At 36.4% G+C, this 26,512-nt stretch overlaps 1 protein-coding gene across 2 annotated transcripts in view; it reads left to right on the top strand.

Moving 5' to 3' along the window:
- KDM7A (lysine demethylase 7A) overlaps nucleotides 1-26,512 on the top strand; it is a 61,815-nt gene that overhangs the window by 18,379 nt on the left and 16,924 nt on the right. For both annotated transcript variants that reach the window (XM_068190788.1, XM_068190787.1), the window contains exons 2-10: nucleotides 7,334-7,419; nucleotides 13,391-13,508; nucleotides 14,328-14,488; nucleotides 16,126-16,267; nucleotides 16,527-16,713; nucleotides 17,577-17,739; nucleotides 20,423-20,510; nucleotides 21,250-21,356; nucleotides 23,955-24,046. In XM_068190788.1, coding sequence (XP_068046889.1) covers nucleotides 7,334-7,419; nucleotides 13,391-13,508; nucleotides 14,328-14,488; nucleotides 16,126-16,267; nucleotides 16,527-16,713; nucleotides 17,577-17,739; nucleotides 20,423-20,510; nucleotides 21,250-21,356; nucleotides 23,955-24,046 — 1,144 coding nt within the window. The remainder of the gene's footprint in view (nucleotides 1-7,333; nucleotides 7,420-13,390; nucleotides 13,509-14,327; nucleotides 14,489-16,125; nucleotides 16,268-16,526; nucleotides 16,714-17,576; nucleotides 17,740-20,422; nucleotides 20,511-21,249; nucleotides 21,357-23,954; nucleotides 24,047-26,512) is intronic.

Here is a 26,512-nt window from a genome sequence, read left to right as displayed (position 1 = left end):
AATTTTCCTATTAGGTTTCCACCTTTCAGTATCTATTCTTTAGAATTAAGCCTTTGTTGACAAGATGACATATGCTGATTTTATTTATTTTAACCTCTGTGCTTTGAGGGAGTGAAAAGCACTATTACTTGAGAGAGAAATTATGTACACTGCTTTTCTTTCTCAATGGAAAAAAGTGCAAGAGTATTGCCATTAAAAGTGTTTTCTGAAAGGACAACACTAGCATCACTATCAAACTTTAAGTTTTATTTCAGAAGGTACAGGAAGTCTGAACCTTTGGAAGGTCCTTTGAAATTCAAAATAGATCATGTACTTGTCTGCATGTTTGTGTTACTGCAATACCTCATTTCAGAGAAATATGACATAATTTAAAAGCAGTGGGGTTGAATTACATTATGGAAGTCTAAACCTATGTAATGAACATTAACATTTTTAATGTGCAATTTGATGGTTAATCATAAGTAGACCAAGGCCTCTTAGGACTTTGGAAGTATCAGAACAGATGTGTCTGAGCAATCAAAGGTGAGAGTTTTTTGTATATTATGGCATGCAGCATTATTGTTCTTGGGATTCTTATCTGTGTTGAAGGATGATGCAATATTTAATAAGTTGGTGTATTTTTAGGTATTTTGAGAGTTTGCCTTATGTGTCATTGTTCTATCCTTCAGAACTTGGTGGAATGTGTGTGAGTGAATAAAACTAGGTAAGCTGTTGGGCCAACATGCATATATTCTATACATATCTTAAAAAACATTGTGGTTTTTTTGGTTGCTTGGTTGGGGTTTTTATTTTCTTTTGTTTGGTTTTTGTTTTTTTGTTGTTTTGGTTTTTTTTTGAGAATATTGGTAACTGAGAGAGGGGAAAGTTTTCTACAGATAGAAAACCAGAATAATTGCTATTTTAAAATAATTTTAAAGTGCAATTATGCATGTTCTTTGGGTTGTGTTTATATCAGTTGCTCCCTTTTAAAAGGTACTTTGTTTTGCAAAGTGAATATGGCAAAAGCAAAACTTGAAATATTTTTATGCTCAGTATTTTTTTTTTAAATTTAAGACAGTAATTCAGTATCTAGTGTAAAGAAGTTGGTCACTTTTCAAAAATTATTTCGTTTCTGAAGTAAATCCTTGTAAGTTTATTGTGATTCCAAAACTGTAATCATGCTTATCACGGTGAGATAGAGGTAGTGGAAGGAAACACCACATTTCTCATGGTTCTTTGTAGTTTCTTTTGGTCTCTTTTGTTTTCTTTGGTGTAACTGCATGCATTTTGAAGAGTGGGGCTGAAGGGGAAATCTGTCTAGCTTAAAGTCCAGGTTTTAAGAGCTCACAACATTTAAGTTTTAAACTCTTCTTCAAATAAACTTCATTTTTTCATCTGTTCTTGTGCTATGGGATGGTATGGAGTCTGTCCACAGTATTTTCACACTGACTTTGTCTTTCTATTCCTAATTAAGCATTTTAATACTGTCCCATAACAAGTGGCAGATGTGCCTGGTTGTGGCAGTGACATCTTTAGTACTTCCATTGTTTTAACCTGCAAATATTGCCTTGGCATCCTTTTCCTGCTTGGAAAGCATGGGTTTAAATTAAATGACTAACCAGAATTCCTTAAAATCTGCCAGGCAGACTTCCTACCCTATACTTTTATTTGCATTCTTGGAATGGAGTAGGAGAAGCTAATGTTTGCATAACTTGCAAGCTCACTAATTAATTTTGGCAATAATTACAATAGGATTTTTTGGTTTGTTATGCTCAAACAGATTAGGACTGAAAGTAGCAACTGCAGACCTTGTTACAGGTAGAATGAGAAGTTTGCTAAATGCTTTGTGTGGTATATTAATAGAAATAGCTCTCGTCTTGGTGATTTGAAATTCAATATTAAGGCTTGATAGTAAAACGTATATTATCAGCATAAGACTGCTGAACAGTCATCTCCATATTGTTTAGCAATCATTTTTAGAAAGACAAAGATGAAGTAACAGAATATTTTCTTTCATGCGTCTTCTTGAAAATAACATTGTTATAGATTTGTTAAGTAACTGCATATAAGTGAAATGTGTATAATTATATTTTTTATTTATGGAATCTTACAGTCAAGGTTTCTATAACCTATCTGAAAAAGTGAGTTGAGTGGCAGTTTTTTTCTTTTGGATCAGCTTATTGATCTGACTTGTCATGTGGCTGCCTGATGGTTTAGGTCTGGTGAGAGGAACAATGGAAGCCCATAGTCAGGCAGTTTGGAGGGAGGAGGGTTGGGATCTCTTTTTCAGCAGCAGTAGCTATGTTCAGTTCAATGCTATGAGAAACTGTACCCTGCAGTAGTGACTTCAGTTTGGGGACAATTAAGGCTGTCCTGTTACTAGTGAATCTTTGCTACCTCCAGCATTGCCTTGTTGCTGTCCTCATCACTGTTAAGACCCAGCAGAGACTCCCTTCTATGTATTTTGGCTGCTCTGTGGATGACTGGAAATTGAAAAAGGATTTTGGTGATCTGCTCTGTCAGATAATAGGAAACGTGCCTATACCTCTAGTAATTGTCTATAGCCCTGTGTTCTTGGTAACAGGGAGCATGCTTTAATATCCCTAGTATTTTTCCACTCCTCTTTTTTGTTAATTTCTTTTTTTTCCTACTGGATGTTAAGACCTGTGATTTTCCCCTCCTTTTATGAATAAAGCCTGGAGTGCCCACTGAGGCACATCAAGGAAAGGTTGTAGGTGATGATGTAAGGGTGGATAAGAGGACGTGCTGAGTTCTTGCTCAGAATGAAAAAAGATGGTACAGAAAGAAGAATGTTGTCCACAGTGTTTATTCAGGGAGAATATAAGGGGATCTTGCAAAATGTAATCTTTAGTAATTTTATAGCTTGGAAAAGATGCAAGGGTTTATGCTTAACTAATGATACTAGCAAGAGCCCCATACCTGCACAGTGACCACAAAAAAAGTCAGATTGTTCAGGTAAGACACTGAAAACTAAGAGATCTTGGGGCCTGATCTTCATGTGTTCCAATAATAAATAAGAAACTTTAAAAAACTAGCTTAGTTTTGAGCTGTAAATCAACATCTAATTGTAAAATAATATCTATCCAACCATATCTATTGAAGAAATAGTAGACATGCCTGTGATGGCCTGCCCTGTTTCTTCATCTGCTAGGTCAAGCTTAATAGGTGCCAAGTATGGTGCTGGTGTGGAGAGGAGTGGAAGCTGTTGTGGGAGACTTCCTAAAAAGTCCCAAGTGCATCTAGAAGGATGAGCCTGTTTGATTGTTTTGCACATGCTGCTGAAAGAGGTGGAAAAGGACCTTATGGAAATGAAGCAGTAGGGGGAAGGAGAAGAAGAGGGAATCCAAGAGGATTATATCTCATGTACAGCCCAGCTTCTTGACAAATTAGCTCTTTTTCTGATGAAGGTGATTAATCTGTTTTCTGCTGTCCTTTTATTAGATAATTGAGAATTGCCTACGTCTCTTAATTTTCAAGATTTTATTCTCAGTATGCCTCATATACAGGAAATCTTCGAATGTTCCTAGTAGGAATATCTTCCTGGATTAGTCTAGGAATTAAACTAAGAAAATGGGCATCCACACTTTGCTCATTTCTTGACTTTTGTAGTGCTTTTTTATGTAAGCATTCCCTTTAACATTGGGAATTTTGTATAATGGTAGGGTACATATACTACTTGTTTTAATAAATTAGTTTTTAAAGTAGTCATATACCCTTAAGAACACTGAAAATAAGGCTTTTTATCAAGAGTGCTTTGGATTTTTTTCTTAAATCAGGATTCTTTCAGTCATACCAGCGAAGGCAGTTAAGCAATCTCTAAAAATATTTTGGTTGTGTTTGATATCGGAAGCAGGGAAGAGAAAAGCCAGGCTGGGTTGAGAGCAAGCAGGGAAGAAGGTGCAGCAGCCTGTGTGGTGACTGACACGGATCCAATATTTATTCACACTGTGCTGCTGTAGGAGAGATGTGCCAGGTGCCTTGGGTGGTTTACAATGTACAGCCGTGCAGTCTCCAGGGGTAAAACTTCCTGTAACTGTCATGGGCTTCTGCAAACTCCTTATACCAGACATCCCAGTGTAATTGTGAAATAGTTGTTTTATCTGTCATTCTGAATTATCCGTACCCATCTCTTAACACTTAAATTAATGACAATATTGAAGAAGAGAACAGTCTCTGCTGGGCTTCGCCCTGCACTGTGAAAGAAGCCTTATTTGCCCTTTACTGAAAAGCAGGGGTCTACTGGTACTTGTCAGATGTTGGAGTCCTCTTTCTGATTGTTTTTGATTTACTATTACATAGCTGCAAATGTAATGATCAAATGGAAAGCTGAGACTAAATCAAAAGCATGCACATGCACCTTCTGGTGAGAGTTGGGAGAATGGGTTCCTCAGACTTAGAGTAGCAGAGGGTTTCTTCAGATGCCAGGGATGGGCATGTTCTTGTGTGTGAAAAAACTTTCCACTTCCCAAATCTTCTGCTACCTCTTGTTGACCTTCCCTTGATGCTAGATACCATGGGAAGTTTGGAGTGTCTGACCACTCCAAGACTGATGTAATGGAATCTATTTTTAGCTAACTTTTTTCTACATTGCTACTCATTCTGGAGCATTGCAAGTGAAATTGGGCCTGGTTAGCCTTTTCACCTTCATGAACAGAATTAAAGGTGTATTTTTGCATAGTCTTTTTTGTTGCTTTTTAAAAAAAATTGCTATTATTGTGTTTTATTGTTTAATACTATAAGCTTTCTGCTGTTCCTGAGGATTAGTCTGTGACCTCCCTGTCGGAGATGAGCAATTCAGAAATTAGGTAATATATACTCAAGACATTTCAACCCAAATGGATTGTGTTGATTGCAAGGTGAAGGGTAATAATATTTCATACAGGAAAACATCAGTAGATTGGGAGTGTTGCAGTGTTTGAGTATGTTAATGTTTTCCAGGCTCTCTGCTACCTCTTGGTGACCTTGTTTTGATGCGTGAGCTCTGAAGTTGCATTTACCACAGTAATTGATTGCTTGCTAGTAGCCAGAGTGATTAATGTCAGATTCATCTGTGTATGTTGGAGAAAGGGATGCAGGGAAGTGACTTGTAATGGTGCTGTGTGTGATTGATGTGCTCTGTGGCATCCTTGGCAATGCTTGTTCTTGCAGGTGCTGGCACCTCGTTTGCCCTTTGCTTCAGTTAGGCATCTGCTGCTGGATTCGCTTCCATGATCTCCAGTTAGTGTTTTGTGTTTCCAGTGCTGAGTTTACAGGATAAATAGTAGACTGAAAATGTTTGCTTCCCTTATTGAATGGCTATTCCAGCCATTATAATACCATTCCAGTCTCTGTACACAAAATCCCATGTGCCTTCATGAAAGGTTATGGAGTTAATTGTTAGTACTAAGCCTTAGAATAAAGCAGAAATTCTGTTATCTGTAACATTCGATAAGAGACAATAGAATTAAGATTCTTAAACAGAATAGGACAAATAGTTGTCAAAGCTATTTTTACTATATTTTTATGCAAATTTCTTACTGTTAGCAAGATAATCTGATTGGAATGGTGATGAATGTATCAGATAAACACCAAGAAAAAGGGAAAGGAATAATTGAAGTGCAAACTTGATCAAGATACAGTTCAACATAAATATATTTAGCTGTTCAGAAATTAGAAATTTAGCTAAAATAATGAGATTCCTAAAGATGTATAAAACCAGCCTTCTGATTTGGGGCTTTTAGAATGTACATTTTAAAACAATTTTCTTATAATGCATAGGGTTATGAGTCATTCATCTATTCTATAAAAAGAGAGAGAACACAAGCAGAAGGAAATGGGACATGCATTTTTAAAGACTGCTTCTGCCTTCCTTTTTGTTTATATGTCAGCTGGATTTTCATGTAATAATGATTCTTATAGCTGTGGTCTTAAAGCAGATGCTAAATATTGCAAGAATTGCGATGAACTATGGCAGCTGAATTTTGTATTTAGATTTTAAAATAGTATGCATATAAAAAAAGCTAAATAATTTCTGGATTTCCTGTGGTATGTAGGGAATGGGGAAGTAGAACTAGCTGAATATTTAGAGGGAACTCGGCATGCACTTCCCATTGATAGTTACATGGGAGATGCTCTTCAGTTTCAGATAGGATTTGCTCATTGTGCTTTCAGTGCTAGACTGTTTCTTGTATTGTTTTGGCAGCATGTACTGACACTTGCTGGAGCGTGTCAGCAGTCTTGGCACAAGGTTGCTGAGGAAAAGACTTTGTGTAGCTGGATCATTTCAAAGCTTCAGTGTATAAGCACTCATTACACTTGATATGAAATGGGTTACGTGTCTGGGGTACTGTTCCAGTTCTTGTGTTACTGGAGTGCATTGCGTGTACATACCTAATTTTGGTGTAAATGTTCAGGGTTGTACTCTGTTTTTCTGTATTAACTGTAAAGTCAGCAGTTTTGTGTCAGTGAACTTTTCAGAGAATGAAGAACTCTGCCAGGATTCAGACCAGCAAGCAGGGATTACTTGTTTTTTTTTCCCTTAAGAACTTCCTGCAAAAGCACATGTTCTCCAATTAACCCCTAGTGTTTCAGCTTCTAAGAAAATGTACTCAATTGACATAAAAATTTTGTTGTTTAGGTGTCAGCAGAGTAGATGCATTGTATGACTGTTGTAAAGATGTAGCTTTTAATCACATTTTGACTGTTTTATCTGGAAAAAAATATGCACTAAGAAAACACTACATCTCTCAAGCACTCTTTAAAATACTTGCTGCTATTTTAAACCAAAACAAGTTCTACTAAGTTATTTGTGTGGTCACTTGTGTCATTTACAATGCCAGTTCTATTGTAAAGATTTCAAGAATAACATGAAAGTATTCCTAATTAATTTTTCTTGGGGGATAGAGGTCAGTTATGTGCTTTTTGCAGAAAGAAAAAGAAAGACAAGGAGAATATCCAATATATCTTCTATAAATTACAGCACATAAACCTCAGATTTTTTTTTTAACTCATAGCTTCTGTGAGGAAAATTGCTTGAATGATTTTGTATAAACTGTTTCCTGTAATTAGGATCAAGATTTTGGGGGGTAATGGTGTATATATTGTGGATTTGCTCATTTTTAAAGGAATTGGATTCTTGTTTCCTGTTTATGATTTTTTTAATGGTATTCTGTGTTCAGTGATAAATGATTACTCCAAATTTATGTGGCAGCCCTGTAGTGGAGATAATCTGCTATCTCATTATAATTTTGTAGAGTAAGCACGTTTTAATAAAAACCTAGGATTTAATTATTTTTTAGCTTGAAACGTAAACCCTGTGTGCATTCTCGTTAACATGTAAAAAATATTATTCCAGCTGCGTTGGGGTAGAGGAGCACCATGCTGTTGACATTGATCTATACCATTGTCCCAACTGTGCAATTCTCCATGGACCTTCTCTAAGTAAGTATGGGTTATTCAAATTTCATCTTACACGTTCAGACTGTTTTCCCCTCATGTACAACTGCAAAGGACTGTTCAGAAGAATATTCAAGATGAGTTTGATTATTTAGAAGATACTGGTTCTACATGACTAACTCTGAGCTGATTAAAAACCTGCAAAACAAACAAACAAACCATCTTGAAACGTTCCCTGATGTGGAGATGCAGATAGACTAATATATAAGGCACAGCTATAGATTGGAGAAATTAAATCGCACAGAGTTAGTAGAAAACAATCTGGACTTGGCAGAAAGTGAGAGAATGAAAATCAGGGAATCATAATTTAAAAAAAAGGAAAATAAAAGATGGTTTCAAGGTTCCTGTATTTTAATTATCAAAGTTCTGATAAATACCTAGGAAAAAATGTACAAGTTAGGTCTTTCCTTTCTTGGTGGTTGTAGGTTATATGCCGCAATAGTCAAACACAACTTTCAACAGTGACAGCAGAATACGAACATCCTGTGAGTGGTGTTTGTTTGTTTTTGATTTTGTTGTTTCCCCCCATTTATGTCCTGGAAAGTTACACAGTTACAAATCTCAGGTTTCTAATTGATTAACAAGGTTCCACCAGGGTCAAAATGAATTTCCAGAAGAGTTTGGACCAGAGCAACAAGAGACATCTCTTGGGTTCTATTTTCAGTAGATAAATTTTCTGTAGAGATCTGCAGTGGAAAAATGGAACAGATTTTCTTTTGGTAACCACTGAAAGGATACTGCTTGATCCAACTCCCTAGATTTTCCTCCATGTCTCCCTAGATTTTCCTCCATGTCTCCCTAGATTTTCCTCCATGCCCTTCTCAAATGGAAACAGGGTTGTAAAAAACGTAAGAATAAATTTCACATTTCCAACCGTGAATTAAGTTTCTACATTCAGACCTGAAAAGTATTTCTAAGCAATGTGTCTTCACCGTCCAAGCACTGAGCCATGGTCATTTGTGTTTTCTGATGCAGGTTTGTTTGTGGGTTTTGTTGTGGTTTTGTTTTGGTGGTTTTTTTTTTTTTGTTCATGTGTTTTTTGCTTCTTTGGGGATTTTTTTTTGGTTTTTTTTTTTGGTTTTGTTTTTTTCCCCTTGAAGACACCACATAATGTTTTATAGTATATATAGCTATATAGTTTTATAAATAATATTTTCAAATCTGAATTTCCTTTACATTTAGGAATAAGTTTAAAACCACCCTCAGTGATGGTCTTGTAGAGTATAAACAAAGTGATTAAGCATCAATTGCTGATTTAATTGATACCTGTTGCATGATATGTAGCTTCTGTAATATATGAGTTCATGGTCTGTCAGCTAAAAGGTAAGATAAATGCTGGTTTATGTGCTTGTAGTTTTTAGTACTCCAGTGATCATTTTCGATTCAAAATCTGCATGTTTGTCTTATAAATCAGAATACAAACAGCAGCCATTTTTTTCCTTAACTTCTGTCTCTTTTTTTTTTTTCCTGTGGAATAGAGGCACTAGGAAGAGGAGTAGACAAGAGATCATGTGAGACTTTTCAAAATAATAAACTAGTAAATTTGAAACTTCTTTTCTTTTCTTTAGTAGTGAGAACTAGTCTGCTTCACCCTGATGCCTGTAAATTACCTTTCCTGTAATATAAGTGCTGTCTCACCTGCAGCAATTAGACAGTGAGATAAGAGGGATTTTTGTTTTGGAAGTCTTTTCAAAAAGACAAGAATCTGTGGTAAAAATTATCCTTGTTATTTCATACTGCCTCAAGTGTGTAGATCATCTAGATTTAGTAGAAGCTTCAGACATGTCAGTTACCAACCCAGACAGAGGTGATATAATTAAATATGTCTTCACATTGAATTTCATTAATTGTTCTCAGCTGTCAGTATCAAATCTATGGTAGTTTGTGGTTTGGGCCCTACTTCCTTCAGTTTATAAAGAGACTGATAATGTCTCATGACTTCAGGTCATGCAGAAATGTTCCGGAGTACTTCAGTCATATGAAATTATGTATGTAAGTAAAAAAAAGCATTTTAATTTACAGCTTCATGTTCTAAAATCACTTTGCCAAAGAGTTTTAAGAGACAAAAATTCAGCTGTTCTGTGGTTTCAACAGAATATGTAATCAAATGAGGTAGTGCAAAAAATTTACTTAAAATATACAAGAAACACATACTTTACAGGACAAATAGGTGGTTGCTTTCAGTATCCTACAAAATTATTTGTGTAAAAGTTCCAGTAATGAAAAGCAAGCTGCTGCATAGTTAGATGGAAAGATGAAATTAACAAATCAATTTCTCCATGTATTTAAGAAAAAAAAATCCTCTTTATGATATGAAAGAACAATTTTACAAGACCTTTAGCCAGCAGCCGTGTGTATAAAATGCTAAATAGTGAATCCTAATATCATAAATAACTTAAAAAGAGAATTTTTTTAAAAATAGTAATATACAGTGGAGGGTGGTTTTTTTTAGATTATTTGATTTTAGAGTATCCATATTCATTTTGTTAGTTTCAAAGTTTTCTCAGTGATCCTTAAGTCTAAAAATGCTCTATTTGCATGCATGCTGTGAGTCAGATGTGTCACCAGCTTGTGGTGTCCAGAGCTTTGAGAAAGCACAACGTTCAGTAAATGCTAATAAGACGGTAGTTGTCAGGACATCACTTTCTGCATCTGGTTTTGCCTTCTCAATCCTGTCATTACCATCCAACCAGTATCTTTTTGTTTGTAGTTTTAATGCCCACGCTGAGTCAGAGCTGAGAATGAGATGTTGGACCAGGCCTTGGCAGGGTATTCTGTGATTTACTGTCTGCTCCTTAAAATCTTGCAGTCTTCCTGTGCCAACATTTCTCTTGCCTTTTTGTCCACTGGGAATCTCCAGTAGCTCTTCCAGGGCCTGGGGCCTCATTGTACACGTGTACACCTCTTGATGGTCTCCATTTGAAGTCTAGCAGATGGTGATCTCTGTGGGAAGCAGTCCAGTGGTGGGAGAAGGCAAGGAAGATGTTTGCCTAGGTAGAGTTATTGGCCCGTTGTTTTGAGTGTAGGAGGGATGTTATTTAAAAAAGGAAAAGTAATCTTTCCACTTAATTTTCATGAAAACTTCCAGCACACTCTTCTTTTTCTCACCCTCCCTGCAACTATCTTGTGTAATTCTTAGTGTTGTCACAGCAGGTTTTACCTCATGTTTTATAAGCACCAAGGGGGAACACTGGCATCTTCCTTAATTTAAGCATTAGGATCCATTCCATTAAAATTAGGTATTTTACAATTGTTTCTGTATGTCTTAAGTGGTTAAAAAACTCTAAAATGAAGGGATATGTAAGCTGAGAAACTTTTAATTACTGTTTCCTCTTCTTCAGTGTTCTCTTATGAAAGGATGATGTACATTTGCCAAGGACAAGCAAAAGAATGATTTTATTTTCTAATTTGTAAGTGTTGGAAAGACAGACTTTAAAAGGTGTGTCTGTGCTATAAAATCTCTTAAGCAGCTGTATTGTCTTACAATTTTAATGAGCTGTTGTAACAGCAGTGAATTTATGGGAAACTACTCTGTTGAAAATTAGTATTAGCCACTAATTTCTTGCATTATTATTTATGGCTGAGAAAATAGCTTTGAAAACTTAATAAACCTGTCTTCATTATTTATGAAGTTTTACAGTATTTGGATAGTTGGCTCATTAAGCAGCACTGGTTTTCAGGTTAGCAAAGATCTATAAATGTCAGTTTATTGTCTTAAAATCTTCTAAAGGGTCCATGTTGTCATGTCTGTGAGAAACAGCACACCAATAGGAATTATTCCCTCTTATGTGTGATGACTGTAAATGTCCATTTTTCCTGTATAACCAACTGTTTTATCCAGAGAAGCAGCAATTTTTTTTCTTTTTTAGAAACTATTTTCCCCTTCCTCATCCATCCTCAGCTTCCTATTATAGTGCACTGTGTTTTCAGTATTGCTAGTGCTTTTTTACATTTTGGGTGCATCACGACTTAGGTGAATTTAAGAATGAGCTCTTCCATGAAGTTAAAATTTGTATTAATGCAGTGTTTTTGCTGGATGTTGTATTTCAGGCCGTTTGGCAGACAACTGTAAAACACTATTTATGTTGACAGATAACATTAGCTTTTTCCTCTTCTGAGTTTCCTTAGCATATGTAACTAAATTTGTGTTTAATATTAGTGGTTCAATTATAGATCTGGTGTCAGTAAATCTTCTTGGGGCAGTTTTCCAGTAGCAGCTGTCTAGCTGTGGAGCAGAGTTCAGCTTTTTTGAGGAAAAACTGAAATGCAGCCTTAAAATTACAGGACCCTTTGTGTGTTTCTTAGTACAGTAAGTGGTAAAGGTAGGATCTTCAGCACTCTTGGAGTTTATTTCCCAAATGGTGAGATGGTGGTCTCTTTTGCAGAGGCACCTCTTGATGATTAAATAGGGCTTCTCAGCCTGTTGAGAGTTTGAGGATGAGAAATAGAGGTTTATTTGTATAGGGAAGAAGTGCTCCAAAGAGCAGTTTACTAACAAACAGATGATACAACCAAGGGCTTCCATTCAAGGCTGTAAGCCTGTGTTCTTTATAAATGGAGATGAAAAATGAGTGGTTGAGGAAGCCAAATCAATGAAATATCCATTATGAAAAGATTTGTTGTGAAATTATGAAAATTTGAAGACAGGCAGTTAAGTTAACCACAATATCATAAGTCACTTTGTCTTCTCCTTCACTCAAGGTCAAAAAATTCAAATGGGGAGACTACATACAGCTTACTATGTTTTATAGAACAACTTCCCAATATGTAAAGGGGGCTTGTGAGAAATAAGATGACTTTTTACTGAGGTCTTTAGTGATAGAACAGTGGGTGATAGCTTTAAGCTGAAAGAGAGTAGATTTAGATTAAAGGAGACACTCTTTACTGTGAGATTGGTGCAACACTGGCACAGGTTGCCCGGAGAAGTGGCGGATATTGCATCTTGGAAGTGTTCAAGGCCAGGTTGGATGGAGCCTTGAGCAATCTGGGATAGTGGAAGGTGTCCCTGTTCATGCCAGAATGTTGCAACTAGATGTTCTTTAATGTCCCTTCCACCCCAAACTATTCTGTGGTTCTGTGAAAGTACAAACACTTTTTTTACACATACTTTTTTTTTTTCATTTGGCTGTCATTTGTCATAGGGAGATCATCACAAGAAGTTTTATGAAAATGTCTAGTGTTTCATTTTCCTTGGCCCTTTAAGTATAATCACCAGTTAGAAATGTAATTTTGCTACTGTTGAGCTATCAGTTTCAGATTTGCAAAATTGTAATAGAACTTTAATTTATCCTTTGTTTTTTATTAATATGCTGTAGCAATGCATCAAAGCTTCAAACTGTTAAGAAGTTGTATGTTTTGGATTACAGTGCTTTTGTTACCTGTATGGTAAAGGTCACACCTGCCCAAAACAGTTTGCACACAAAACTGTAATTATAACATAAGCAGTAGAAATGGTAGTGAATAGCAGTAAAATTATTAGACTGAGTATGGGCATGCTTATGGAGTGTAATAGCACAGTCAGATTAAGTCTTGTAACCTTGTGTGAATATGTAAAATGATGTCTCTGGCTATTCAAGAGGTGTCATTCTTTTGTTTATTTAAAAAAAAAAAGTCTGAATTTTAAGAAATTCGATTGTTAGTTTTGTAGCTGACTTTTTGGGTTTGTACAGCTTTCAGGCTGCACCTATTTACTTGTGTTGGACTGGATATGGAGTCTTAGCTTGTGTATAGTGTGCACTGATATTCTCACATAGAAGGAGCTATAAAAGTACAGAGAGTAACTGTGTCTTGCAGATTTCATTTGTTGGAAATAGGTAGAGTGCCACCAGATTAAAAAAATAAGGTTTGTTTATCACAGTAATGTGATTGAGGCATGTCTGTCTCACTGATGGGATGACTGCTAATCTGAGCCATCTGATTTAACTAATTCCATGTTTAATCCTTCTGAAACTTGTAGTGAAGAAGAGGAGAAACTGGCACAGACATGACTACACAGAGCCAGATGATGGCTCCAAACCAGTGCAGGCTGGAACACGGACCTTTGTTAAACAGCTGCGGGCTCGCTCTTTCCCAAGGTACAGAACCTTCCTTACATATTCTGCTGGGAAAACACAGTGAAATGTCATCTGAGTATGTCTTAGAGGAAGTGGCTAACATTTGTCAGCTTCACATTGTGAAGGCTGGGGATGGCTTCCTCCCTCTTCAGAATTCTTCCCATGCATCCCTGTTTCAGACGGATACATTTGCCTTTTCATCCCCTGTTCAGTTTTGCACGGCGATGGGTTGTCTGTTGGGACTGCTGCAGGGTGCTCTGAGAGGTTTTGAGTTTTGGGGTGGGTGGTTTTATTTGGTTTTGCTTTTGTTTGTTTGGTGTTCATGCTCTCACTGTCAGAATATTGTCTGTCTATTCCTTTAGTTCAGGACTAGTTCTCAGTTTCATTCCAAGTAACATAGAACATTCACATGAACTGGTAGTCTACCTATTCTTGCATGCTTTAGAAGAAAGCGGAGAAACATGATTATACTTTGATCCTGAGCTTGGTTGGCTATCTGACTGAAGCATAATGACTTAAAATTCTTTAGAGCAGCTGGTAGTGGTTGTTAGCAAAATGTACTTTAATGCTGTCTCTGAGAATTCCTTTTCCCCATCCTTTAAAGTTACTCTCTTCAGTCATACAGAAGGACTGAGTTTTAGATAATGCATTCCAGTAAAAGTTTCTTTGCTTGTTGAGGTTTTCTTGGTCTTTTAGGTAAATGCTTAATAAAACAATACTGTGTGTTTCTTTTTGATTCACATGTAGCCGTTGCATCTGTCCTCCCCCAAACTGAGACTTTATTTCAGCAGTGCTTGGAGGATGCTTTTCTGCTAACACTCCATCCTTTCTTTCCACCAGTGCTGATGAAGTAATTTTGAAAATGCATGGGAGCCAGTTAACACAAAGATATCTGGAGAAACATGGGTTTGATGTTCCCATTATGGTTCCTAAATTAGATGGTCTGGGACTCAGACTTCCCCCACCAACTTTCTCTGTTTTAGATGTGGAACGCTATGTGGGTAAGAGTCACTCTGGAGTACTTATTAAAATGATCCTTTCTATAAATTAAAATAAATATTTGCATGATTATAAGAGCTTCCAGAATACTAAATAGTTATTCTTAATTCAAGACTAGGAGAGAGTAAAATCAATGCTATGATTTGGAGTGGTTTTTTCTTCCTCTTTTTTTTTTTTTTTTATTATTTGTGTGTCTGTTTGGTAGATGTGTGATAGGACTACAGCCTTATGTCTCAACTTTCAAACCTGTTAATTTCAGTGCAAGTTACATGTGGAATGCTGAAGTTTTTTTCTGCTACATTAAACAAAGGATAATGGGAATTGAATTAATCACTCTTAGGAATAATAAGTTTAATCATTGGTTAGGCTATAGCAAAACATGATGTTTTGGACTCAGTAAATTGGACTTTCTGAATTAAATCTTCGTGAAAAATTTCCTACCTGCACGAGCTTTGCCAGGAGAGGCTTCCCAAGAACCACTTCTTTCTTATCAGATCTCTTAGCAGTCTGTAATTGTGCCAGCCTCATGTGAGTGTGCAGTACAGACAGAGGCTGAGCCAAGTGCAGCGGGACATTTCCTGAAACACATGGTACAGCTGAGACTCTGAGTGTGTTCTCATGATCACCTGATGTAATGATGTGTGCTGAAAGTAGGTTTTCTGTCCATCAATATTTTACAGAGGCACCAGAATATGCAGTGTTGTCACCATTGTGATGATAAATAGTATCATAGTATAGTATGTGTGTTCTGCCTTAAAGATTATTTATCATGGTGATATTTCTGAATCTTTTTTTCTGGATTACTGCCTCTTTGGAATCAGATAGAAACTTAACTGTCTCATCCTGACCTGCCAAGATTTCCAGTCCAGGGAAAAAATTGGAATGCCACAGATTTACCTTCCTATTATTGAAAGTAAAAATAAGAAAACTGCATAAGTACTGTTTCGGCTGGAATTTGTCAAGATGATACAAACCTACAGTTTTAAAGTGAATATGTTTATAATGTACATCTAGGCATGTTTCCAGCATTCCAAAATTAAGTGTCAAATTTGGCCATTGTGTAACTAAAAGGGTATAAGCCAATTGCTGTTATAGTGGTGGTGTTAGTCCTTTCTCTTGGCTTGTCTGCTTCTCTAAATGTATCACTTCAGAACACATGGTGTGTAACCCCCTTTAATGTCATCAGAAATGAAACACACCCATGATAATTATTCAGTGAAATTACTGCATGCTTGCAAGGTGAGCATGTATGTAAGAAAGGGGGGGGTTTGGTGATTCTTGATAGGAAAAGTGAGGAAGAGATCTGCCTTGATAACTTTCTCCATGCTGCTCTTTGCAATTGCAGCCGTACACCCATTTTTTTTTAAACAGATGCAGCCATTCTATACTGGTCTTTTTTTTTTTTTTTTTTTTTGGTTAACCACAGGAAAGAGGATTTATTTTTAGAGTGTTTTCAGTTCTGTCCTTAGCTGATTATAGTAATTAAAGTTAAACCTAATAAAAAGTTGGTTTATACTGATCTGTCTCTCTTCCAAGAGAATAATGATAGTAGTAGAGTTTTTCTGCAGAAATGCTTTGATAAAGACTGGAAAAAAGCTAATCTGTGATAGCTTTAAGAAAGTCATCCTGTTTTTCACAGGTGGTGACAAAGTGATAGATGTCATAGATGTAGCAAGACAAGCAGACAGTAAAATGAAGCTCCATAATTACATTAAATACTTCACCAATCCTGACCGACCCAAAGTATTGAATGTGATCAGCCTGGAATTCTCGGACACAAAGTGAGTATTGACTTCTATTCCTTGAATGTAGGAAGTGGTTTTCACTAAGCTGAACAGTATGTGTAGGAATATAATGCCTGTAGTGGGAAAGACAGGAGGAGGTGTATTTTATGTAGACAGCCACTGTCATGTAATGTGGGTATAAAACTTATTTATTAGTTCATAAGTAATGTCTTTGTAGGAAGCTGTCATTTAAAAAGAGGTGTGCTTACTCCTGCTTATATTAACAGTTCTTTTTTGTTTGTTTGTTTTTTAAAAGGATGTCTGAATTAGTGGAAGTACCAGACATTGCCAGAAAGCTTTCGTGGGTGGAAAATTATTGGCCAGATGATTCTGTCTTCCCTAAGCCTTTTGTTCAGAAGTATTGCTTAATGGGTGTCCAGGACAGCTATACAGATTTTCATATTGATTTTGGAGGAACATCAGTTTGGTACCACGTTCTTTGGGTATGAATGCTCCTTGATTTACAGAATCACATAATATGCTCTGTTGGAAGGAACCTATAAGGATCATCAAGTCCAACTCCTGGCCCTGCTCAGGACATCCCAAGAGTCACCCCATGTGCCTGAGAGCATTGTCCAAACACTACTTGAGCTCTGTCTGGCTTGATGCTCTGTCCACTTTGCTGAGGAATCTGTTGCAATGCCCAGCCACCCCTTGGATGTCAATGGCTATGTGAAACAAAAGTTATTCAGTGTGCAGCCTTCTGTTGTGATATTGCCACCTGCATGACATCTTGTGCTTGCAATGCTAAGGGAGAAGCTTGAAAGTGAATCACTGATTTCTGGTGTTGCCTTTTTATGCTTTTATTTTAGCGTGCTCTTGGTGACTTGTAGACTGTAATTGGTTGACTGATCACTTCAGTAGACTTGTGGGTGATATAGTGAGGTTTTAGCAGGAAAAAAATAATTGAATGAAAAACACTGGCATACTCAGATTTTTGTTGTCACAAATTTGACCATGTGTATGTCATAGAAGAGGCAAAGTTGTTTCATCCATTCGTTTTCTCCTTTGGTAGGTGTGTGCATATCCATGAATTGTTTATAAAAACTGGATTTTTTTGTATTCCAGTGAAAAGTTCTGGTTGGTTTGTTTGCTTCCTTTAAATCACAAGACACCACCTGTTTAATGTGCTATATATAATCTCTTGGTGGATTGCATTTGTGAGACACTGCCTGAACATGCTATAGTGGGAAGATGGAATACTTAACATTTAGGTCAATATGTTACTTCATTAGGAGTGGCTCAGAGGTTGTAGTGTACCTCTAGGAAAACATCAATTTATTTGTTTGGTATATTTGTTCAATAGGGTGAGAAGATATTCTATTTGATCAAGCCCACTGATGAAAATTTGGCTCTCTACGAGTCCTGGAGTTCATCTGTCACCCAGAGTGAAGTATATTTTGGGGACAAGGTTGATAAGTGCTACAAGTGTGTTGTGAAGCAAGGACACACCTTATTTGTTCCAACAGGTAAGATTTTACTCTTGGTATTAGGACTTAGCAAATTTAATCACCAGGCATTTATCTTAAAATAATTGCATTATCAACATTTGGTATCCTCTAAAATTATGGATAAGAGAGAAAAATAAAAAAATTAGAAATTTGGATTTTCAAAACAAGCTTTTAAGATTGTCTGATAGTCATAACAATTATCAGGGAATGAAAGGGTATTTGTTACCCAATTAGAAGGCAACAAATGAAAGTTGATTTTGATTATCAGGGAAGTAGTTCCAATTAATAAAGGACAGATAGTTCACTATTTGTTAAGTATTCAGAGTGAATTCTTACCCTAATTTTATAATACAGTTTTATTTTTACAGATTTCAGTATTGCGAGGCCTACTAAGCCTAATTATTTGTGACAAAAATGTCACAAACTTCTTATGCGGTATGCTAGAGTATTAAGAATACAGGTTGGGTGGGTTTTTTGGTTTGCTTTTGTTGTGAGAAATGCCAAAAAATTCAACTTCTTTAATAAAAGAATAAAAAACAGAAAAATGCTTCAAAGAAAACACCTCACCCTACACAAACTCCCAAATACCAAAAGCTTACAAGTCTTTAATAAATCAAACAATATTTTGCCAAGAAAGTGACTGCCAGGTTTTGGTATTTTTGCTTATCCAACCTATCCCTATAAATGCTTTTTAGTATTTTATTATTTAAAATTTGTACTGGGTGCTGTCTTCTCTTCTTTTGGGTGAAAAGAAAGCTTTAAATACATGGAGCAGGAAAATGGTGTACAATTCTAGTTCTGGAAGAAGCCTTGACGATTATGATCAATTCATTATTCTATCCTGCACTTTCTAGACTACTTCATTTTTCTCATAGCTCAGCTCTGTACCTGTGAGGTTCAGTGTTCACTGTTGTAGTTCACAGATTGTGCAGAATAACTACTACCTGATGAGGCCCTCTGTGTGCTCTTGACATTCCTGAATAGCCAAAGCTTTTAAAACCGTGTATTTCCAGCAAGAAATAGCATTAATTGTCCATGGGTATAAGTTCATACATCTGTGAACAGAGAAAGCAGAATTACAGAGTGAAGAACTCTATTGTGACTCACAGAAAATAGTTACTGCTTTCTAAGTAATCAGCTGAATCTGAGCTGTCACTGTAATAGGGCCATGAGGAAAAGTATCATCAGATGATAATTTCTCATGTGTACATGTATTTCAATGTGTGTACACATAAAAAGGTACTTTCAAATACACATGTGGATTACACACATACTTATTCATATAAATATGATGGAGTGCAGCAGAAGAACCTGTAAATTAAACTAGGTTTCAAGACAGGTGTTTGAAAAAGTGGGAAATTCTGTAAGACTGAGTAAAGACTTTGAAAAATAATCCCCTGATCTCTGGTGAACATCACTTGCTGTTTCTGCTTGCACTGATGCTAGTGAATGTCATAATTATTTTATAATCTTGGAAATATGTTCAGAGTAGTTTTCTGATCTAAAATTAATCTTGCATGTAGGTGAGTAACATCTACTGGGAGGCTCTTTAGAGTTACTTAAATGTTATTCAGGATATTCTGTGTGGTCTACACAAAGTTTTCATTCCTTGTTATGTAGATTTGGATCAAAAGTGCAGCATAAAAATAGCAAGAAGAAATGTAAAAAAAATAAAATCTTAAGTTGATGCAGGTATGCCATAAAAGTACTCATTATTAGCTGAATTAGAGGATAGGTTTAATGCTAGTTTGTAATATGTAGTTGTTTGTGATTTGGTCTGATCTTTCCTCAAATTGGGAAGCTTCCTGTGTTTGTCCATCTTGTCTACACTCAGTGAAACCATGAAGTAGTCTGCAAATGTCTGGCCAACTCATCTTGTGTCAAAGAGTATCTGTAGGCATGCAAAATCAGAAGAAAATCTGAACAGAGAAAGTCTCCTTGTAGTTTACTTACACTAAAGCTCCACAGTATAAATTTCACAGATAACTGTTTTTAATCAGGCAGCTTGTGTAATGTGTTCTTTTGTGTGCTTAGTTGAAATTATCCTGTAGTAATTAGCTAGATCGGTAACATAACGTTGGCCATGCTTTAACATGTTGAATAGTGGATTTCATAAGGACAATATTTCAATTATGTGACAAACTTTATAGCATGTCTAGACTGGGTTTTAAACTGATCATATTTTCACTTGACTTAGAATGACTGTATTTAGATTAATTTATGGGACGACTTCTGAATTCCTGTTTGAGAAACTTCAGTATTCCTAAATGATTTTATGTTGTGCAAACAACCCAGTTACTGTAAGCAACATGTAAATATTGAAAGACATATAATTTTGTTTTATGTTTATGACTTGATCTTTTGTTCAGTATATTTTTCCATTCCTGAGTTGTTTGTATTTGTGGATTGGAGTGAAAACTTTTGAAATTTTTACTTGACAAGTTGGCTTTGCATCCTTACCACCCCCTCCCAGTGATAAATGTTTTAAACGGAATTATTTTGGAAAACTACAATTCCATTAAATTTCTGAAAAACTGTAGTTTACATGTTGGTAAAATTTAGATTACTTGTTTCTGGCAAAGAATACAAATCTGTTTGCCTTTTTTCTTTCAGGAGCAGCATTTTTACTTATATGCATATTTAAGAACAGTCTTAGAATAATTCATATGTATGTATTAAGTTTCACAATCTGTCATTTCAGGCTGGATTCATGCTGTGCTCACATCTCAGGATTGTATGGCTTTTGGAGGAAACTTTTTGCACAACCTCAACATTGGCATGCAGCTCAGGTTAGTCTCAGCTCTTCTTGTACTTGTTCCCCAGTAAGTAGGATATTCTTTTCATGGAGATTTTTCTTCATGCGCTTAACCAGGATCAAATTGGTACAGGCTCTCTAACAGACAATAGTGGCATTTTCAGTTAGAATGTATCAAGCACGTTCTCTTGTTTTACTTCTGCAAAGTTTGTTTCAAAAGCAAAATGAAGGCTGTGCAAGAATTTAAGTGACTAAAAGGAGGAAAAAAAATAAAAGAAAAATTTCTACTTTGGAGATTAGTATGAGTGAGTAAAACAAAACTAAGCAATCCCAGGTGTGCAACACTGAGTTGAAATGAGCATCCTCAAGTCAGCATTGCTCTAAGGGCAGCTGTATTTAGTTTTTGTCCAAGATGTAGAGCTGTCTTCTAAACATATTGTTTTTATTTATTACAGTGGAATCCTGATAAAATTCCATCTGTTAAAAGATCACACATTGGGTTTGTATCCTAGTTTTATGAAGTCCAACTTTATTCTTAGAAGTGCCGCAGTCAAACTTGATAAGGTCAGAGCCTGAATGAGACCAGAGTTCAATCTTGTCTGTGGTCTTGTTGGGGTTTAACTATGTGGTACTTGACTTCTTTTATTTATCATGGCCATGGTTATTTTATTTCATTTTATTTTGGACATTGTGTCAATTTGAATGATTACATCGTTGAATAATGAATTTCATAATTAAAACATTAATGTTTTGTAATATTTGCATTCGTTCAGGTGTTATGAAATGGAGAAGAGGCTAAAAACCCCAGATCTCTTCAAATTTCCTTTCTTTGAAGCCATCTGTTGGTTTGTGGCCAAAAACTTACTGGAAACATTGAAAGGTAATGCCTGTTTTATTTTAAGAGATGCAGATGTATCTGCTTTTATAATCTTTGTCTCTTAAGTGATAATGGACCATGGCATCAGTTTTTTCTCCCAGGCTTCTTTCATATCATTTAAGATCTCTGAATATCGTTTGATAGCCTTTACTTTAGGCAAATAGTTCTATGAAATTATCCCACTGACTTGTATCTGTGGGTTTCTTCTTGGTGGCTTCACAGCCAAACATATAAGTTTTTTTGAACTTCTACAATTTTCTTTGACCTTTCCAGTTGCAGTGCCTGCTGCCCTCTGCTCCTGGTTGTGGAAGGAAAGATGTCTGTGAGGGCTTTTGAAGGAAAGATGCATCAGTTCCTATGAGCTGTAATAAATAACTTTTATATCAGTGTTTATCCAAGAAGTGTCTCAACAGCCTCCAGTTCTTAACAGCTGCTGTTAAGATTCCTCACCCATTCCTTAATTGCTATAACCATACCCATGTATATTTTGTGTTTGAGAGAGTGCCTATCTGACTTCACCTTTTTTCCTCAAGTATCTTGCCCTCTGCCTGCTCTGTTTAATCTTAATAGTGCAATGCATTTCAAAGGACAGAAGCCAACCCTCAGAAGAGGTTACTAAATTCAATTTCTGTTTTGGAATAGATCAGAATCCCATGTAACTTTTTCTAATGTGGAAACAGTGCAAGTTATTGAAGATTCTCTCTTCTCCTTTCAGCAAATTAAAGCATTGAACAGCCCTTGATTCCTAAATGAGCATTTAAAGTCTCACGGTGACCCCAGAGCAACTCAGAAATTTTACCAAACAGAACAAACTTGCAGAAAACTTTTCCTTCCAAAAGGAATATATTTATCTTGAAAGCTTGCTTTGTTTTGTCTCATTCATGTATATTTAATGTTTACAAATTCATCAGAAGCCATAGGAACTGTGTTCCTGCTGGAAAAGCACACGTATGTTTCTGTAAGATCTAGCTAACTATTAGCTGTGTCTGTTCCCTCCACTCTTCCCTCGCCCCTTTTTGTCCCATGACTGCTTGAATGCAGAGGCTAGGAGCCTCTTGTGGCTTGTGTCTTAGGGAAGGCCTTTGGAGCTTATTCTTATGTTTTGTTTAATCTTTGGTTTAGCAAATGTTTTGTCACTGACCAACACTATGGCCTATAAACATCATAAAAAATAAAAACTGATGTTTCCATGGCTAGGGTGAAGTTTATATTGGATTTTGGCATCAAGCCTCATGAATTAGGTGTTTGCTAGTCAGTATCTATTGTTTTATGAATAAAGGATGATGCCAGTTCAGTTTTGTGGGGTAATGATGATGTCCAGCTCTTAGCAGTACTTTTTATGAAATTCAGGTCAGTAAGCAAAACCAACACAGCATGTCTTTCTGCTTCATTTTATAAAATGGTAACAGGGTCACAAACATTTTCAGTTTGACTTTTCATTGTCAGAAAATGTTTCATGATAAGTATTATTGCATTCACCTAAATATTTTTCTTAATTCTTGGGGTTCCAAAATATGTATGCTGCTTTTCATGTATGCTGTACTCATTAATTTGAATTACTTTTGGTTCATGCAGTTGTTTCTATTGTATCTAGAAAATTCAGCCTGTGGTACTCCATTGTATTCTTAAAATTTTATCAACTGAGTCAGCTAATGGGCAGGAAGATTTCTGCTGCCAGTACGTCTCATACCCTTAACAAGTAGGAGGCCTTTGAGAGAAGAGCAGCTGTTTACTCACAGAACCTTCCTTTTTCTGCCAGCTTCCTAATACATAGTCATAAGAATGGTGTTTTATTAGTATATTCTTTAAGGGAATAAAATGAGCCAAATGGTTCTAGTGTTGATCCATTTACTATTGACAAGTGGAAATATTTGACAAGAATATGAGGAGAGGTTTTAATCTACTTTTGTCTGTTTATGGAGGATTTATCTTTTCCCTTCTTTTTTTTTACCCCTATGAAGCAAAAGAGAGAATGAAAAAGAATTGCAATCAGTTGGGAACACCAACTTCCCTAAGAAGAGAAGATTCTGAAGCAGAGTGGTTTCCACCCCCTGTCCTTTTGATTTTGGGAGTAAAAATGATGTAAACCATGTGAGGGAGAACTGTGATAATTGGAAGGGTGACAAAAAATGTTTGGGAAGTGGAAGTATGCTAGTGTGATCCATTTGCATATGTATGGTATAAGCAATGCAAATTCTAATTTAGAGATACATCCCACATCCTGCTGGTCCCCTTTGACTGAAACATTTCTCAATGAAATAAAAGTGATTCCTTTCTTCAAATATTTTATTTTTCTGTATTTTAGATCTGGGTTCTTTTTCCCTAAATGACCTTTAGTATGTTGTAAACGAACCCTAATTCATACAAGAATAAGTTAAAAAAGAAGGTTTTATGTAGAATCACTCTAGGGTTGGATTTGTTTTTTTTGTGGTCATTCTTGTTACAGTACGCACATAAATGCAGGATGCCATGTTGCATTTGCTTGCACAATTTTTGCTTTACTGTGCTGTTGTACAATGGCAACTTTATTGGCTGAAGAGTAGGTATCATTTTATTTTCTCTCTTGATGTGTTTCTAAACTGGTTTCTGTATCCTTTTTAGAACTGAGGGAAGATGGTTTCCAGCCTCCAAGCTATTTAGTGCAAGGAGTGAAGGCTTTACTTACTGCTTTAAAATTATGGATGAAAAAAGAAGTACGTATAAGTGATTTTGTTTGCTATTTTGGTGAGCTCTGTTTTGATTTAGAGCTAAGTGAAGGTCTATGCCCTTTAAAAGTTTAAGATTGTTTTTATCTGTTAATGAGTACTGAAAAAGTCTATTGAAAGTATGTACTGCTGATTTGGGGAAGAATCATAATGACAATTTTATACTCCATGATTAGTCACCGAACAATGCTATGACCTATAAACTTCATAAAAAATAAAAACTGATGTTTCAATGGCTAGGGTGAAGTTTATATAGGATTTTGGCATCAAGACTTACATTCCAATAATCATGATTCCATGATTATTCCAAGTCTATTAGGCCATTTAATAAGCTCAAGTATTACAGCTGATTGAAGTAGAATCTTGCTTTACCTCAGGATGCGATAAGAATGCCAGAGGATAAGGTGATAAGGTGGGGGCATTTTCTAAGAAATGTGTTTATACAGTCAATTAATCCTAGTCTGAGGCAGTGGAGGGATGGAATGCCATGGTATATTTAATTTTTCCTTTATGTCAGTGGTGTGGAAAGCACATTTCAGCTACACCGGCTGAAGAGTCGCTTTAGATTCAGATTGAGGAATATTAACTTCAGTTGAATACTCTCCTTTCTCAACACTGATTGACCCTTGTAAAATCATAAGTATGCTATCAATGCTGGCTTTGCTGGTGCTCTTTTCTCCAGGAAAGCTTGTTTGTTTTGGCACAGAGCTGGGTCTGGTCTGACTCAGTGTGTTTTTTCATGTGCCTGTGCTAATAAGCCCTCTTGGAGCCAGTGTTCCTGGGAAGTGCTGTTCACTGACAGCCAGTTTGGTTCTGATTGAGGGTATTAATTCTAGTTTGTTGCTGCCTGTGATATTACCTTGTTGCAAGCCAGACTTGAGCTGGCTCTTTGAGATCTCTCTGCTCTTTCTGCCCACAAATTCTGCTTGTAGGAGAACTTACTATGCAACATGTATGTATGATAATTGCACAATGCTGTGTCCAACAGTATGAGCAACATGGAAGTGAACATGAGGTGCAAGTGTTTATGTGTGGAATGTGCTGGGGTTCAGCCTGTGTAACATTACTGATCCCAGATGAAACGCTGCTGGCCCTCTGAGTTGGTTCTCCAGTGTCTCTTGGTCTCTGCTGTTCTGGATGAAGGCTTGTTAGCAAGCAGTGTCGCAGTGTTTACAGGATGTTGGGCTTAAACTGTTGAACCACATGTGAATCCAAGCCATCTCTGCATCTGTGGCATGGATAATAAGCAAGCCAAGTAATCAGGCTATGGAACTGAGATCAAACATAGCCTATATAAATCCTTGTTTTGATTTAAAATTAGATTAGCATTCCTTTTTTGTAGATTACTGTAGTGTAGTATTGTAGCATTTATGTGCTGTCTAGTAGGTCATTAAGTATTTTGATTCATGTGGAATGTGATACATTCTCTACTTCTCTGTGGAAGAAAAATCAATTGCACTTGCTGCATTCTGAATGCTTATTAATGAGACCTTTGAGTATTCCTAAACCACTGGATGAGCAGACACACCCATTGTGAGGGAAGTGCAGAGCATCTGAGATTTAGCCAGTGTTGTCTGCTGTCCACCAGCTGTCATGTTTCATACCTTGCATCCATCTTTTCTGGCTACTGCCTCATCCTTGAGCCAGTTCTGCTGTGCAACAGGCCACATGTGCGATAGGTTTGGAGTTGAAGGCAGGTGAGGACAGGAGGAGCTTTGTGCATTGCAGTTTGAGCTGCTCATGCTGAGGATTCCAGACAGTTCCTGAAAACTGGTAAATACAAGCTTCTCAAATGAGAACCCCTCTCATGAGCTTTCGTATTTGTGTCATGGAGTATGTCTTTTCAACAGAGATGAATTCATAATTAATAGGTGAATTATCTTAGGGGATTCTTTGTGCCATTTTCTAGAGAATTTCAAACTCATCTTCTTTTGAGATGGCAAAGTAGGAAGGATTGAATGGTCCTAAAATGACCAATAACTTGATGAAAAAATTGTACAGTTTAGTGACAGAGCTGCTGTTTTCTCCAGGGTGAATATGTAGAGGTGTGATACAGTCAAAGAACAAACGATGGCAAATAATAACAGCTGGTTTAATCTTCCCTGTAGAATTAAGGGCACTGAAATGAATAATCATATGATTATATGTTGGTGTTGGGTTCTTTTGGGAAGGGGAGAAAGCATTTGTTTTAATGATTGAGAGGAAGCCAGGTTCAGTGAAATGCACATAGAGTATTGAATCGCTTCTAGCAATCATTTTGCTGCTGAATCTCATTTTTGAAATGTGGGTAGCTGAAAGTGTTTGGGATGTTTTTGCATTTACGTAGTTGATTACAGGAATTCATGTCTGTCATTCTAGCCTGTGTGTTAAGTGATGTTTTATCTGTTTAATTTTAACTAAAAGTGTTCTAAATGGGCATTTAAACTACATACAAAATATTTTTTGCTGGATCTA

This window comes from Anomalospiza imberbis, chromosome 5 (assembly GCF_031753505.1).
Source record: "Anomalospiza imberbis isolate Cuckoo-Finch-1a 21T00152 chromosome 5, ASM3175350v1, whole genome shotgun sequence".
NCBI classification, from domain to species: domain Eukaryota; kingdom Metazoa; phylum Chordata; class Aves; order Passeriformes; family Viduidae; genus Anomalospiza; species Anomalospiza imberbis.
This window is presented reverse-complemented; position numbering and strand designations above follow the sequence as displayed.